The following is a 17,917-nucleotide window of genomic DNA, read 5'->3' as shown; positions in this document are numbered from 1 at the left end:
AAGTGTATTTTTCAGAAAAAAAGGTAATTTTTCATTAATATCTAGTTTATTTGCTTTTATTTGTGATGTACAGGTACAGAAGGATTTAGCTTCTAGAAAAGAGAAAATAGTTGCCATGGAAACATCACAAAAGGAACAGCTAGAAAAATACACTCTGTTGTCCCAGCAACACACCAGTTTAGAAAGACAGCACAAAGAAAAGGTAATTACAGGCAAGCTTTTTAAATTTGATTTAATTTGATTTTGGTAATCAATAATTTCCTAAAAATATCAGTTAGACTCTCACATGAGATAAGAGGCTATAAAGATAACTAGTGTACGACTATATGACCACAGCTAAAAATCAATCAGATTAACTTGAAAGAGGTTAAACTTATGTGGCCCTAAAATGAAAATTGAAAATTGTGACTTCAATATTTAAGAATTAAAATCATTGTTTACAGTTCTGAGACTTTTTCAATATTGAGTGTCACACAATCAAGAGTTAAGAGTTTATAAGATTTCAGCTTCCATATTTCATCTTAGTTGGCAGCACTTGAGAAGTCAGAGAAAGAAGTTAAAGATACCAAAGACCAGTTATCATCTACTAAGAATGTTCTAGAGGAGAAAACAAGAGTGCTTATACAAGTGGAACAAGACCTTGACATGGTAAGAAGGCCCTATATCTGTACTCCTACATCCCCTTTGGAGAGGTGTCCTTCACTGGCAAAGGAAGTTAAACACAATACTCTTCTTTTCACAAAAGTTGAAAAAGGAAATCTTACAGAATACCTTGATGTTTCTATAAATATTGTATGCTTCCTTCCATTTCCTAATCTAATTTGTTATTTATATTGACTTGAATTAGTATTTCTGTATGGTAAAGATATTCCCATTATTGAAAATGTTTATCAAAATATCAAAGACTTGAAGTATATGTATGGTCCTTTATGGTCCACAAACCTGTTTAGTGTTTTTCATATGGTATTATTTTTCCAGACAAAGAAAACCAGTAATAAAGAGATAGGAAAACTTAAAAGTCAGATTGAGAAACAAACTACTGAGACAACAGTATTAAACCAACAACTAGTCACTGTGGTGAGTTTGAAGTTCTGATCAATCAGTTCTGTCCTACCTGTCAGGTACACATGTTATCATTAAACTTCAGAAAATGAAATCAGGAAAAAAGTTTTCTTTACAAAGTTTCACTCAATCATCATCTTTTTTGTTTATCATCTGTCTTGGTTTAAGAAAGATCAATTATGTGCAAAAATGTATATACACTTGTCTTGTGTAATGGGTATTTGCTTAAAGAGTTCAGGTAATGGTCTAGTCTCTAATATGTACATTGTACCCAACATATTGATTACAATTTGTAAAATAATTTTTAATAGCAGAACAAATTCAGTGATATAGTTATTTGTTAAGAAACACAAAAGATATATTTTCAGTTATACCTTTGAAATAGTCAGATATTAAAAAATAGAAATGAATTATAAATGTCTGTTTTGTATAGAAAGCAGATGTTGAGAAAAAGGAGAAATCTTGCCATGAACTGACGAATGAGTTGGAAGTGACCAAGAAATCCCTCACAGAAAAGACAGCCACCGTGAAGGCACGTGAAGAGGAGATTACAAAGGTTGGTATGATGTGTATTAAGATCAACAGATTAATGGAAGTTATTCAAATTATGTAAATGATTAAAGCTTTCTTGAGACTATTATCTTTTTTCTTCTGGTACTCTTTCAGTTAAGATACAGCTTAGTTGAGTTAATATTTATACAAAAATGCAACTTCATGAAGCCTGATATTTTGGATTCTAAGATAATTTGGTACTTTATTCCAGTTTGGTTTAAAAAGTTTATTATTATGTTGAACTCTCCATTATAAGCAAAATTTATATTGTTAAATTGTAACATTGTCTATTCTAGATGGAAAAGAAGCATAAAGAGGATATTGTTGGATTGAAAGGAGATTTAGAAAAGATGAAATCTGAAGGAGCAGCTATTCAGGAGAAACTGCAAGGGGAGGTAAGTCATTAAAGCTAAAAACTCTGACATCCACAGTGTCTGGTTTTTGGTATTTCGTGATTTACTGCTGAGTAGAAATATGCTGACTTATGATAGATGTTTTTGATTTTTATAGTTGAATGGACTACAAAAAGAGAAAGAGAAACTTCTGGTAGACTGTTCCCTGTTGGAGAAAAATGTCAGTGAGCTAAAGACATCCCTCACATCTGAGGAAGAAAGGCTTCAAAAAACAACAGACACACTCACCAAAGAAAAGGTATTTTTCTTAACAATTATATAATCTTTCTTATTAAGATATTTTCCTTATTCAATTTGGTGATTACTTCCAGTTGTTAAATAACAGTTCTTAATGTTTACAGTGATATGAAATTGAGAACTTGTAAAATGGTAAATTTCTTCAAACTGTACATCATCTAGAATTGAAATTAAATCCTGTGTGTACATGATTTGTATAATACAACAGATTATCATTGTTTGGGCATGATTACAAGGTTCATATTTAATGTTCCTTCTGAATAAAATAATTCAATGAAATAAATACTGGGTAAAATTTTTAACACTTCCTTCAAGACATCTTTGGAAGGGGAGCTGAAGAAAAGCAGGGATCAGCATGAAGCAGATAAAAACAGCTTGAGTGCACAGCTGGTCGAACTAAGGACACAACTGTCCACTGAGAAGGTCGGCCAATGGTTTCCAACCAATTTACAATTGTTGTATGTTATTTACAAATGGTTCCAGTAAACAGCCGAGGAATCAAGAACTTGACCTATGATGATAAAAGTACTAGTTAAAGGTCCACTTCAAATACTTTTGATACAGAATTGACCATGTGTTAAGATTTGTTAAATTTTGAACTTGAAATTTTAACTTGTTGAATATCAACATGTTTATTTACTGGTACTTAAAGCTTAAACCTATACATATTTTACCTTACAGATTTCCTCTCAAAATTATTTCAACAGTACATTTTCATTTGAAATTGTGGGGGCGAAAAAAATGAAAAGCTGGCAAGGGACATTTTTAGCGACAATATTGCAAATAATTTGCTCCTTGTATGTTTTGAAAGAAATCATTGATAAGCTCACAAATGATGTTAATTTTTATTTCTTGTTTATTTTATTGGCTTAGAGTCGGACACAGATTTATGTGTTAATTAATAGATATGTGTTGTTGATTTGTTTACAGGAGTTGGTTACTAATAAGGCTGCTTCAGAGTCAAATCTTCAGTCTCAGGTAACATTTTATTGATTTTCAAATTTTCAGATATTTTAGTTTAAAATAAAAAAAAATGTACTATTATTGTATAGTTGACAACAGTCTTGTATTGTTGTGTTTTGCCTATTTGAATAATGTTGTAGTTTATCATTCTCTAATTTTATCTTTGATTCAGTTCAAATCCAATAATCTTTATTGGCATGCCAATAGAGTCATTCAATAAAAGAAGGATTTATTTGATAAATTTTAATGTTTTTCTGTGTATTCATCAACACACTGAAGTGAAGGACATCTTTAATTGCACCAGAAATTGAGTTACCTTTAAATTTAATCACTGATGACTATAGATAACCAGTCTTGAAGCAGAGAAAGCAGAATTAAAAAGTCGAGCAGACAAGCTGGATGCTGAAGTCACTGATCTTAAAGACAAGCAGGAGCTACAGGTAAGTAAGGTCAAAGTTCAAGGCTTGACCTAAGCTATTGGAGGTCATCGTTATAAAACTGGACATTGGTTCCTGAATTCAAAACATTAGTTGTATCTGCTGACAAGTAAGGTTAAAATTCAAAATTCTGCTGAAAAAAAAGTGGAGACAGGTTATTGATTTCAAGGAAACCTCAAGCTACATATGTGTGAGGTCAAAGGTCAAGGAAGAAAAAGTGGATATTCTTGTGACTGATCTTGGAGATAAAACTGTTGTTTCAGGAGGTGTATATAGTTAAACATTGGAAATTGAACTGGTGAAGTTTTGATTAATATTAACAAAGTGATATACACCAAGGAAGTCTAGCAATCTGTCTTATTGATTAAAGTTTTAAATTCTGTGTTAACAGAAGGAACAGATAGAGCTAAAGGAACAACAGCTGAAGGCCATGATAGAAGGCAAGGTAGCAGAGTCTGAAGAACTTCAACAACAGGTCAAGGTAAGATTCCCAGCCTTATGTTCACTGTGTTAAATGAGATATTGGAGCCCCCCTCTGACATTGGAGAAGGTCAGATCAGAAGGACTCTGTCCTCCTTGGATATAATAGGACAATCAGACCTGCTTTAATTATAAGAAATTAGAGTCTGTCTGTGGTTGATGTTTACGCAATTGTGTCATAACATTAAGTTCTACACTCTTTATTATTAAGGTGGTCAGCAGTCAATGTTAAAGGGACATAGGTCACATCTGACATCTTCTGCAAATTCATTGTTTTATACTTATTCATTTATATCTTACAAAACGTTTTTTAGATAAAATAGAATTAGAAATTCACCAGGTTTTTCTCAGAAGTACTGAAATTATCACAAAATAAGCTGATATGGATCAACAGTGATTCTTTCTCAATGTCAGAGAGTTGGCTTATGGAAGGGTGATGGAATATGATTGGCTTTCAGACCTGTCTAAGAGCATCAGTTGTAGATGGACTTTTTAACAATCAGGGGCTTATTTCTGGCATTTGTCTTGTGTTGTAGAATCTCACTGAGAAGCAGAAGAGCTTGGAGACCAAGCTGTCTACCACAGAAACTAGTCTACAAGAGCTCCAGAATAAGCACAGTGACACTGAGACAGAGCTCGCTAAGGCCAGAGAACGTGAGACAGAGCTCAACAACTCATTTGATGAGCTCAGTGAGGTAAAACAAAAATAGAACATCCAATTCTCGATCATATAACAGGGAAATCTCTTATAATTCTCAGACCTTGAATTTTCAGTCCTGTCTGATCTGTATAGTACCTTTATGCCATATTTCATGTTAAGTAATATCATGATTAAAACATCACATTTAATTGGTTTTCTGACATAATACTACAAAGGGAGACAATCTGATCTAATTGGAAATTGGAAAAACATAGAATCAATTATAACTAAATGATGAAATTAATTTATCTCAGTCCCATGCTGACATTCTGTAACACCTCACTTCATGCTTCACCTTGAATGAGATTTGTTACCAAATTTCTAATTGGACAATCAATGGATGTACATGCATTTGTTGGGTTTTCAGGTTAGGAGTGCCATGAATACACAGATGGTAGAACTGGACAAAGAACTTTCAGATAGTAAGACTCAACAGGAGGAACTCTCTAAACAGAAGGTAAGTAGAGAACTCTCCTTACAGGAGGTTTTCAGGAAGAATATTTTAAGCATATGGTATAATAATTTGTTATATGTGCTAACAAGTTTGATTAACAATCCTTACTACCTTAATAATTAAGTCTGATAAGTATTTTTCACAAGTCTTTTGTACAGCATTCAGTATGCTGTCAGATTTATCAGTTGTAAAATGAAGTAGAAGTCAATAGGTAAGAAACACTGGCTTTGATAAAGTTTGGATTTGCATAAAGTTTGGATTTACATAAAGTTTGGATTTGCAATTGAAATGAGCATCTAACCTACAGGAAACCATGGAGACAGAGCTTATTGAGCTGAGAAAGACTTGTTCAGAAACAAAAGCTGCAAATGATTCTTATGAAAGTGACATCAAACGATTGTCTTCTCAGTTAGAGATGGAGAAGCAAGAAAGACGAACGGTAATTTTTTTTTTTTTTGTGACTATAATGGAATGCATTCAATAAGTTTAGAGTTGTTAATTGTACTAGAAAATTAACTACAGTAATATACATTTAAAGATAATGCCATATTTCTTATAATGCCAATGCTACTTGGTATCAATGACTGCTGTATACAAGAGGCCTCCCCTGAGCAAAATCTTGGGTATTACCATATTGTCCAGCATTACAACCATGTCTGGTAATAAGCCTACCCATACCAGTGTAGAATCAATAACAAATGAATTGTTACCTTGTTATAACCCACCCCTGACTCAATCAAGAATCAAAATTTGTATGTTGGTCCCCTGGGATTTATTGTCCTGTAATGATTATAAACCCTCACTGATGTTTAGTCAGAATTTGTATGTTTTTCCCTTGGATTTTATTGTCCCATAATAAGCCCATCCCTGATGTTTAGTCAGAATTTGTATATTGACTCCCAAGGATGCATTGTCCAGTAGCAAGTTCACCTCTGACTTTGAGTCAGAATTTGTATGTTGGCCCCTGATGGCCTATTGTAGAACAGACATGATCAATCATGGTTCTGATAGGACACTTAAACTAGAATGTATACGAGATAATTTGGTTATTGGACGATTGAGAAAATCACTTTCTGAAGTTTTATTTGTGCTCTTTTATAGGAAGTCTCAGAGTTGACGGAAGCAAAAGAAATTCTTATTAGTCAGAAACTAGAAATACAGAATAAGATGAAGGAAGTAGAAGGAAAGATAGAAAAGGTAAGATTTCTGTTAATATTAATATAGAAAACGTCTGTGTTTACTGAAATTTGTACTCAATGGATGATAAGCCATAATAAGGTAAATATTTTTTATACACAAAACATACATAGAACATCAATCAAATTCTATAGATACATTGTAGAAAATTCATAAAGTTTTACCTAACTGAATGTTTATTGTTTTGTCAATTAGTTGTATATAGGTGGTATAAAATGTATGTATTTATCTGGTGCATGTGTACTTGTGTGTATTGTGACAGATTGAACAAGGGAAAGAAGAGGCAGAAAGCAAGGCTGCTGAAATCCAGCTGATGTTACGAGAGGAAAATTCAGGTCTACAAAACAAACTGGTCAGTACATACTACAAGACAGATATCAGCAACATATATTCATGTCAAATTCCTAGAAAGAAATTGGTAATTTATCAAAAACATAAAAACGGAAAATATATCTAAAATCTTTCAACCATTGTATACAGAATAGTATTCTTCCTCTGGCACTTCAGAGCTCTATAAAATTAACACTTTATAAATTTTCATTCTTTTCATTGGGTAGAAATTATCAAGGATTTTCACTGTTAATGACGTCATGTAAAATCTCCAACCCCAAAAATTTGTTGCAGTTAACAGTACTGCTGATATAAAAGTGACACATTAAAATAATTCTCTAATTAGTTATAGAAAAATGTCATTCAGATTGTAAAAAAACTATTGATAAAGTATAGATAAATTTGTCTGTCTGAATTTTGCCCGGATAGATAGAAGAACAAAGGCGAAGCACTGATATACAAAGAGCGTTGGATGAAGAAAGAGCAAAATATGAGCTTCAGTCAACAGTGCTGAACGAGAATTTGACCACCATTAGAGGTGATCTGGTTACTGCACAACAGAGTCTGGAGGATCTGACGAAAGTCAATGATGAATTGTCTGGTGAAAAACTTGGTATGGAGCATGTGTTGTTTTATATTAAATCTTCAGTGATGGCATGAAGGGCTTGCATATTACCGAGGATAATTTTAAACAACTTTCACTTTATCAAGTCAAACACTTAACTTGTCAAGTTTCAGCCATCAAATGATCCTTGAATTACTGTCTAACTCTAAAATCAGACCTTATGATTGGTAAAATCAAGTTTTTTTTAGGTTTAAAATTGATTAATGTCATAATGAAGTATATTTTTTACCTATATATATGTCCAATACATTCTAATCAGCCTCATTCCCTTTAAATTTGTTCTGCTACAAGGAATATATGTGAATAAGGTAGAGATTCTCATCTTTACCACTGTAAACATAATCCCATACTTATGTCTTAAATTGATATATATATAAATATACAATTATTTCTTCATTGAAGAAATATTACTTCTGATTTTAATTATTTTCTATTTTTTCCAGAACTTGAAGCAAAATTAGAAAACAACAATGATGAAAGAAGAGTCTTGTTAGAAAGGTAGTTTTTACTGGAACATTGATATTTACAGGAACAAATATTGATATTTACAGGAACAAACATTGATGTTTACTGGAACAAACATTGATGTTTACAGACAAACATTGATATTTACAGGAACAAACATTGATGTTTAACAAACACTGATATTTACAGACAAACATTGATATTTACAGGAACAAACATTGATGTTTACTGGAACAAACACTGATATTTACAGACAAACATTGATATTTACAGGAACAAACATTGATGTTTACTGGAACAGACACTGATATTTACAGGAACAAACATTGATATTTACAGGAACAAACACTGATATTTACAGACAAACATTGATATTTACAGGAACAAACATTGATGTTTACTGGAACAGACACTGATATTTACAGGAACAAACATTGATGTTTACTGGAATAAACATTGATATTTTCATAAACACTGATATTTACAGACAAACATTGATATTTACAGGAACAAACATTGATGTTTACTGGAACAGACACTGATATTTACAGGAACAAACATTGATATTTACAGGAACAAACATTGATGTTTACTGGAACAGACACTGATATTTACAGGAACAAACATTGATATTTACAGGAACAAATACTGATATTTACAGACAAACATTGATATTTACAGGAACAAACATTGATGTTTACTGGAACAGACACTGATATTTACAGGAACAAACATTGATGTTTACTGGAATAAACATTGATATTTACATAAACACTGATATTTACAGACAAACATTGATATTTACAGGAACAAACATTGATGTTTACTGGAACAGACACTGATATTTACAGGAACAGACATTGATATTTACAGGAACAAACACTGATATTTACAGGAATAAACATTGATATTTACAGGAACAAACATTGATGTTTACTGGAACAAACACTGATATTTACAGACAAACATTGATATTTACAGGAACAAACATTGATGTTTACTGGAACAAACACTGATATTTACAGACAAACATTGATATTTACAGGAACAAACATTGATGTTTACTGGAACAAACATTGATGTTTACTGGAACAGACACTGATATTTACAGACAAACATTGATATTTACAGGAACAAACATTGATGTTTACTGGAACAGACACTGATATTTACAGGAACAAACATTGATATTTACAGGAACAAACATTGATGTTTACTGGAATAAACATTGATATTTACATAAACAAACACTGATATTTACAAACAAACATTGATATTTACAGGAACAAACACTGATATTTACAGACAAACATTGATATTTACAGGAACAAACACTGATATTTACAGACAAACACTGATATTTACAGACAAACACTGATATTTACAGACAAACATTGATATTTACAGTACCAAACATTGATATTTACAGGAAAAAACACTGATATTTTCAGAAACAAACACTGATATTTACAGGAACAAACATTGATATTTACAGGAACAAACATTGATGTTTACTGGAACAGACACTGATATTTACAGGAACAAACATTGATGTTTACTGGAACAGACACTGATATTTACAGGAACAAACATTGATATTTACATAAACAAACACTGATATTTACAGACAAACATTGATATTTACAGGAACAAACATTGATGTTTACTGGAACAGACACTGATATTTACATAAACAGACACTGATATTTACAGACAAAAACACTGTTATTTACAGGAACAAACATTGATGTTTACTGGAACAGACACTGATATTTACAGGAACAGACATTGATATTTACAGGAACAAACACTGTTATTTACAGGAACAAACACTGATATTTACAGGAACAAACATTGATGTTTACTGGAACAGACACTGATATTTACAGGAACAAACATTGATATTTACATAAACAAACACTGATATTTACAGACAAACATTGATATTTACAGGAACAAACATTGATGTTTACTGGAACAGACACTGATATTTACATAAACAGACACTGATATTTACAGACAAAAACACTGTTATTTACAGGAACAAACATTGATGTTTACTGGAACAGACACTGATATTTACAGGAACAGACATTGATATTTACAGGAACAAACACTGTTATTTACAGGAACAAACACTGATATTTACAGGAACAAACATTGATGTTTACTGGAACAGACACTGATATTTACAGAAACAAACACTGATATTGACTGGAACAAACACTGATATTTACAGAAAAAACATTGATATTTGCAGAAAAAACATTGATATTTCCATAAACAATTTGATAGTTACAAAACAGATACAAGATATCAATTTTACAGAAGAAAGATTATATTCATTTTACAGAAAAAGCCATTAATATTTACAGGAAGAAAACATTGCTTGATGTTTACAGAAATAAAAACTGATATTCACAGAAACAAACTTTGATATTCCCAAATTAAGGCAATTATTTTTCAACTAGTAAATATCAATGAGATATTAACAGATTAAATTGAAAGCTTAATAGGTAAAAATACATTTTCAAAAATTGAACTTGCTTCCTACAAAAACGTTTTAAAAACTTATTGTTATATTATCTTTAAAAAAAACAAAGGATACATACAAATGTACATACGATGTATTAAAATGAACAACCATGCTATTTTAATCACAATAAGCACATCTTTCATTCAGTCATGGCAGTCAGATTCTTTGTCTACAGGTGCCTAAAGAGTGAAGAAGAGGTACAAAAGCTGAGAGAGAAAGCAACAGAATTAAGGAGGAAGTTTGACGATACACAAGCTGCTCTACAGGAGCTTGGAAGGGAGAACCAATCATTACAGGTGAGAACAAAAATTACTGCTGGGTCAGTTATTAAAGGTATACTCTATCTATATTTACAATATTATCATAAATTTACCACAGATTACAATATTGTCGCAAATTTACCACAGATTACAATATTGTCACAAATTTACCACAGATTACAATATTGTCACAAATTTACCACAGATTACAATATTGTCACAAATTCACCACAGATTACAATATTGTCACAAATTCACCACAGATTACAATATTGTCACAAATTTACCACAGATTACTATATTGTTGCAAATTTCCCACAGATTACAATATTGTCACAAATTTACCACAGATTACAATATTGTCACAAATTTCCCACAGATTACAATATTGTCACAAATTTCCCACAGATTACAATATTGTCACAAATTCACCACAGATTACAATATTGTCACAAATTTACCACAGATTACAATATTGTCACAAATTTACCACAGATTACAATATTGTCACAAATTTACCACAGATTACAATATTGTCGCAAATTTACCACAGATTACAATATTGTCACAAATTTCCCACAGATTACAATATTGTCACAAATTCACCACAGATTACAATATTGTCACAAATTTACCACAGATTACAATATTGTCACAAATTTACCACAGATTACAATATTGTCACAAATTTACCACAGATTACAATATTGTCACAAATTTACCACAGATTACAATATTGTCACAAATTTACCACAGATTACAATATTGTCGCAAATTTCCCACAGATTACAATATTGTCACAAATTTACCACAGATTACAATATTGTCGCAAATTTACCACAGATTACAATATTGTCGCAAATTTACCACAGATTACAATATTGTCGCAAATTGACCACAGATTACAATATTGTCACATATTTACCACAGATTACAATATTGTCACAAATTTACCACAGATTACAATATTGTCGCAAATTTACCACAGATTACAATATTGTCACAAATTTACCACAGATTACAATATTGTCGCAAATTTACCACAGATTACAATATTGTCGCAAATTTACCACAGATTACAATATTGTTGCAAATTGACCACAGATTACAATATTGTCACATATTTACCACAGATTACAATATTGTCACAAATTTACCACAGACTCCACTTTAATGAAAATTCAGTCACTTTTAGGAATCTTTGAATATTCAAGTATTATCACAGTTAAAACTAAAAGTTGTTGTAAATATCATTATTCATTATTTCATTATATTAGCAGATCAGCTCATTTTGTCATTTAAAACTGGGTCACTTTGTTCTAGATAACTACAACCAAGGTCCAGAGCCGGAAGTGGACAGATGACAGTGAGGTTAAGGAGTGTATGAATTGCAGTAAAAATTTCTCTGTCACCGTACGACGGGTAAGTCTCATACCCAGGTCACTTAAAACATTGTAGAACTTATTAATAGGAGTTAGATGTTGATTTTCTTCAAATTGTGGCCACTTTATCTTAAGAATTAATATTTATAATGTGGTAATGGAAATATTTCAAGTTAGGGTGTCTATTAAAAGGAAATGGTAATTGGCAATGACTACAATTTGTAGATAATAGGAAAATGAAATATATTTCAAGTCAAAGTTAAGACATAATGATCTAGCTTCTTTAATCAAGCAGCTAAGCTTTCAGATCATGTAAATTCTTACTGAAATATATAGTTGACATTATTGAAATATAATGTTATGTTATTGGGCATTTTTCTTAAGTAGATTTGTAAATTTGGAAAATGTTTTATTTGGAATAAAAATTAAAGTATAAATTGTGATAAGATATAATGAATAATGTGAAGTTAAAGCACAGTGGATCAGTTTGATACAAATTACTTCCTTTACAGTTTAACACATCATGCACTGGTATAATTGTTTTCAGTTGCAAAAAATGGTTGAAATAAATGAAGAAAGTTTACCTGAACTAACTCAGCTGCTTACTCAGGTTTTATCCTGCATATATAAATATTTAATGTAGATTAAAGATTAAAACATGTAATACAAAAAAGAAATAATTTGTTCTAGTTGGTAAGTGGTTGTGATATATAAAACTGGCATAAGATTTGATTTTTTTTTTTTTTTTTCCGAAGAAAAGTAAAAATAGTGATATTTCAAATGCTACTTTAAACATATATCATTTTACATGAGTGGCGAAGTAATAAATAAGAAAGTTTATTATTGACCATAGAAGATTTAGACTCTTGATATTTTTATTTAGATATCTATAATGCATTATTAAGAAATTTAATTTGTGGAATTCATTTGTTAGGGGAGGTAACTCTAACATTACCAAAAGAATAATTTGTTAAGTAATATATATGTATGTCCTATTCTGCTCTGTCTTTATCTTCCTGGGTTTGTTTCGTTGACAGCACCATTGTAGAAATTGTGGTAACATATTCTGCCAGGAATGTTCCTCACAAAATGCCAAGCTCCCTTCCTTCAAGAAGCCTCAGCGTGTATGTGACAACTGTTACATTGAGATCAACAAGCGATGACCTTATTCTGTATTGAACTTGTATTGACAACATCAAGTCATGATATTAGATGGGACCAATTTTTTTTGTGACAAAGACTAAATATGTAATATTTAGATTTTAAAAGCAATTTACTGTATTAATGAGGCTGCTTCACAAGTTGCTATATATCAAATGCCATGTGATGGATCTACTGTGATATAACATAAGATATGTTTTTATGTGAGATACAAATATCCAGTGATCAAAACAAGCATTCCCATACTGACTGTCTGCTGGCTGTTTTTATAAGATGTATTTTATTGTGCCGATAGCCTGAGTTCTTTAGGACTTTTTTCATTATTATTTCCTTTAACATTTAACAATCATTTTCTTTGATGTTGATTTAGTTCATTCAATAAATTCATGTTCTCATATAGAGCACGTCTTTATAAGAAAAGCCTACAAAATTTTAACCTTTACTGACAGCACATATAAGTCATTTTTATGTAGAGAAAATCATCAAATAAAAAAGGTTCCATATCTTCTCCATTCCCCAGATTATCTACCTTGGATTTCAATAATCCAAAGCTATTTCTTTACAAAGTTAATCTTGTTTTATTCAATGATTTGAGAACTTTTTAAAATTTTAGAATTTTTTTGAAAGTTTACTTAATTGCTTTTTAAAGTTTTGAACACCTTAGCATAACAAAATAAATAATGATAATTTCAATTTATTTCTTCCTAATAGGCAAAATTGATAATTGCTTATAAGATAAATAATGTATATAGTACAATTGATATACTTAAGTCATTGTGGTTATGGCAGCTGTGATAGTGTTATTGTGATTATATATCATATTTATGCATAATTCAAGTATTATACCAAATATCCATTTTTATTGAATATTTATAAATTTTATCTATTCCATTTTGATTTTAATGGTTGTCAGGTCGACAGATTGACAGATCTTTTACCTTAGTGTGCATGTTGTTGAGAGTAATATGTTCTGTCCACCTGCCACAATATCAATCCCGTATGTTAAATGTGAACGATGGGATGAAAATGCATTACTTACTCTTGTCGCAGATTTATATAGTGTAGAAATTAAGACTTTAAGAAGAGATATGATTGACGAGTATCTTTGCTGGTTGGGTAGTGTGGTAATCTTTCATCAGGGTGACTTGGGTTTGATTTCTCAATCTGATGTGAAAAGATATCAGCTCCTCTGCTCAACTGCATGGGGTTTTCCTGGGTACCCAATTTCAACCCTTTGCACACTTCCATGATGTCCAACAAAAGTAATTAATACAAATTGGTAAAATTTGTTTTGCACTTGTAAAATAATCAAAGTTTATATTTGGATATTTTTTGTAAACTGTCCTTGGGGCCATGATATGGGTTGGGGTGGGGGGATAAAATTTGATAGATCTGAAGGGGAGGTGTCTTATTCATCGTTAAAGGCCAGGCTAAGACCTGGTCTTCATTGGGATGTTGGTGATTTAAATGGCCTAGAAGTAATTATGTAAGCTGCTCTTTTACTGAGGTAGGGGGTGGTCAAAAGACACTAATATTTAAGGGTTTATCACTTCATTATTCTATAAGTACACTGTACAGTATAAACTAAAAGTAGAAATGAAGATTTTCTTTGCCCTAATCAGAAGGAGACAGGGTTGACAGTGATATGTGATACTGGAGATGTTTATTTTACCATCAGAAACACATTGGTCAACAGACTTAACACCTATTGTCTACCTCGCAGAAACCTCTATACTGCTGTTCTTTTTCTGAAGTATTTATCTCCCCTACTGAAGCTCTTTATGGAAAATTGCCAAGGTAGTAGATACATGTAAATTAGGGTGTTTTCTCCTGCAAGAGATACTTGTATTTTTCTACATGTCATTGTGTATTATTATGAGCACTCATTGTGTATTATTATGAGCACATATATAGCATGTTCTGTAGTTTTGATTCGAAAGATGGAGGAAAAGGTGATATTCAGCTGAAAATTATAAAAAAAGATTACCATAATCTTGATATTGATCAATTACAATTTTTTTTTATTGCCTTGACCCTGTATCCTTTTAAAAACATTTTAGCATAATCTGCATGGCAAATGATCACATAAAACAATGTATCTAGAAGAATTATGGGACAATTAATTGCATCAGTTGTGTACGTACACATTTAGATATATAGAGGTGTATTTAAATTCCTATTGTAATCTGTAATTGGTTGTGTTTACTGGTATGAGTGAGAATGGATAAGCTGTGACTGATCAAAATATTTTTCTTTGTAGTTGACAGTTTCTATGAGCAGTGTATGTGTGATGGACCATGACATCAGTGTCTGGTGGTGATCAGAGTTTAGACATATTAAATCCTACTGTAACATATTATCTCTTGTATTTTCAACAGCATCATTGTCGGCAGTGTGGCAACATATTCTGTAATGAATGCTCCTCCAAGGAGGTTCGCCTAGCCCTGTCAAAGAAACCTGTCAGAGTGTGCAACGCTTGTTTCCGAGACATCAACCGAAAACTTTGACCAAAATACTTATGTAAGGGATTAAAATTCTAGCACCATATTTGCTTACCAATCCATTCCTGAAATTGTCCTCCTCCAGTTAAACTGAAACATCCCATTTATACTCAAATCACACAAATTGACCCTGATATATTTACCAATAGTGTTATTATAACCAATTATCAGAAAATTGTATTGATTAATTCAACATGTTTTTGTAAATTCATATTCAGTCAATTTTTTTAATTTAATCAATTTTTTTATCAATACATGCTTTTCTTATTTCAAAACAATAAAAAACCACTTAAACCTTGAATGATCCATTCATATTTCCCATCAAATGCTTCATAAATTATACACCTCAATCCTCACCACATATATTTACAGTTTAACCCAGATTTATATCACATTTACACATCTAAATAAAGACCAAAGTTTACACTTCAATAAAGCACTACCACCGATCCCTGACCAGCTAGTTGATATACTGTTACATCTTACTATATATTGCACCATCTTGCACTCAGTTGATAATCACTGGCCTGCTGCATGAACAGAAATCTATGATGGTTGTTGATAAAATGATGTATATTTCATTGTATGAAAGTAACTGTAGTGAAGCTTTGTTGTACTGCCACCATGATAGGGAAACTGTGCCATTTTTAGAGGTTTATGGAGTGAAATGTATTGGGACTTCATGGAAAATAGATAAAGCATGAAAATATGTTGGCTGTGAGCATGATCACAATAGATTTATGTATATTTTGTTACTGGAATGTTGATTTGATAAAATTCTGTTTTGTTTGTTTGTTCAATATCTGACTTTATTTTTCCTTTTAATCTTTTAATTCATTCATATATAGAACATATTGAACATATTGATGGTTTTGCATAATTCACAATATCTGAATCCTCCAAATATTCATTAAGGTGAAAAGCATATTGAAATAATTTTATAGAGTTATATAATTAAAGGAATCTCATTACATGTTAAATGCTGCCAAACACATAACAAATGTGCATATTCTCTTTCTTAAATTTATAGGAAAGTTCCTATACTTTTTGAAATGACAGTTTCTGAAATTCAGCATTAAATCTCCAATTTCATATATTTTAATTATTGGCTAGTTGTTATCAAACAATCCATTGTATTTGAATCAAATGTAGCAATTTTCATTGTTGGAAGATGCCACTTAAATGTACCACAAATTATTTTGTCAAAGACTTTTTCTCAAAAGCTACCAACAGATTTTGAGAACATTGAACTGAATATATGATATATACAAAACCTTTAATCACTTTGTTTAACAAAACATCTGATATGTTACTGCATTTACAGGTACATTAGAAATATTATGTATTTTCAAGAACTGGTACAAAGTACTACATTTCAAACTTAGAAAAAATCTGCAACTTAAGATTAGGCATTATTTATAAGACAATATGTAGACAATAGAATGAAGGCACCTTCTACAAACTTTAGTAAATGAGAGATAAACATGATGAATGTTTCTAATTACGTGATTGTAAGTTGAATAAAGATATTTATATATGTGTAGAGGATGTGTCATATCATACTAAAATAAAAAAAAGTATGCCTTTGTTTTATGCCAAGATCTCATTACTTGTAAGGACATACTTTTTAATTTGGTGTTATTTTAAAGTTCAAATGTTGATTTTACAAAACTGTAAACATGTTGTTTTATACGGTGCTAAAGTTTAATTAAATATGCATTTTATCAACTACCAATTGATTTATATTGAAATATTTTACTCCATCCAGAGTTATGAGTATTACAGAATATTGAAACACAATGCTGTAATAGTTATTTTTATACACAGGGACAAAGGTCAAACATAAAAGTTGATCAGTTTTGAAAAACAAACTTATAAATAAATTCCTACTATTGTTCATTGTGTTTTTAATTTTCTGTCTCCTATTAAACCTCCTGATAGCCTTGTTGGACCCAAAGGACTCAAGGATATTTATCAATAATGATTAATATAACTAAGGATTGTCCAAGGGTTAAGACTAATGACAGCCCTTAGGCTAGTAATTTCAGGGAGTTTGTTCTGCTTTCCTTGTGTACTTTGGTGTAGCTATATCAGGCCCATCATACAATGCTGATGATACAGGTGATAAAAACCTTTACAAATGTGAAATATATATTTTGGCA

The 17,917-nt window shown here is 31.1% G+C and overlaps 1 protein-coding gene across 1 annotated transcript in view; it reads left to right on the top strand.

Moving 5' to 3' along the window:
• Window positions 1–17,652, top strand: part of LOC132555105 (early endosome antigen 1-like) — a 32,893-nt gene extending 15,241 nt beyond the window's left edge. Inside the window, exons 24-43 of the mRNA XM_060219449.1 lie at window positions 74–202; window positions 526–648; window positions 979–1,077; window positions 1,496–1,618; window positions 1,911–2,009; window positions 2,125–2,265; window positions 2,580–2,687; window positions 3,195–3,242; window positions 3,572–3,667; window positions 4,056–4,145; window positions 4,681–4,839; window positions 5,212–5,301; window positions 5,606–5,737; window positions 6,400–6,495; window positions 6,758–6,847; window positions 7,255–7,438; window positions 7,894–7,948; window positions 10,627–10,747; window positions 12,035–12,133; window positions 15,633–17,652. Coding sequence (XP_060075432.1) covers window positions 74–202; window positions 526–648; window positions 979–1,077; window positions 1,496–1,618; window positions 1,911–2,009; window positions 2,125–2,265; window positions 2,580–2,687; window positions 3,195–3,242; window positions 3,572–3,667; window positions 4,056–4,145; window positions 4,681–4,839; window positions 5,212–5,301; window positions 5,606–5,737; window positions 6,400–6,495; window positions 6,758–6,847; window positions 7,255–7,438; window positions 7,894–7,948; window positions 10,627–10,747; window positions 12,035–12,133; window positions 15,633–15,761 — 2,211 coding nt within the window. The 3' untranslated portion in view covers window positions 15,762–17,652. The remainder of the gene's footprint in view (window positions 1–73; window positions 203–525; window positions 649–978; window positions 1,078–1,495; window positions 1,619–1,910; window positions 2,010–2,124; window positions 2,266–2,579; window positions 2,688–3,194; window positions 3,243–3,571; window positions 3,668–4,055; window positions 4,146–4,680; window positions 4,840–5,211; window positions 5,302–5,605; window positions 5,738–6,399; window positions 6,496–6,757; window positions 6,848–7,254; window positions 7,439–7,893; window positions 7,949–10,626; window positions 10,748–12,034; window positions 12,134–15,632) is intronic.
• The last annotated feature ends 265 nt before the right edge of the window (window positions 17,653–17,917 follow it).

Source organism: Ylistrum balloti, unplaced genomic scaffold (genome assembly GCF_031769215.1).
Source record: "Ylistrum balloti isolate Yb309-2 unplaced genomic scaffold, AGI_CSIRO_Ybal_v1 Utg370452, whole genome shotgun sequence".
Classification (NCBI taxonomy): domain Eukaryota; kingdom Metazoa; phylum Mollusca; class Bivalvia; order Pectinida; family Pectinidae; genus Ylistrum; species Ylistrum balloti.
This window is presented reverse-complemented; position numbering and strand designations above follow the sequence as displayed.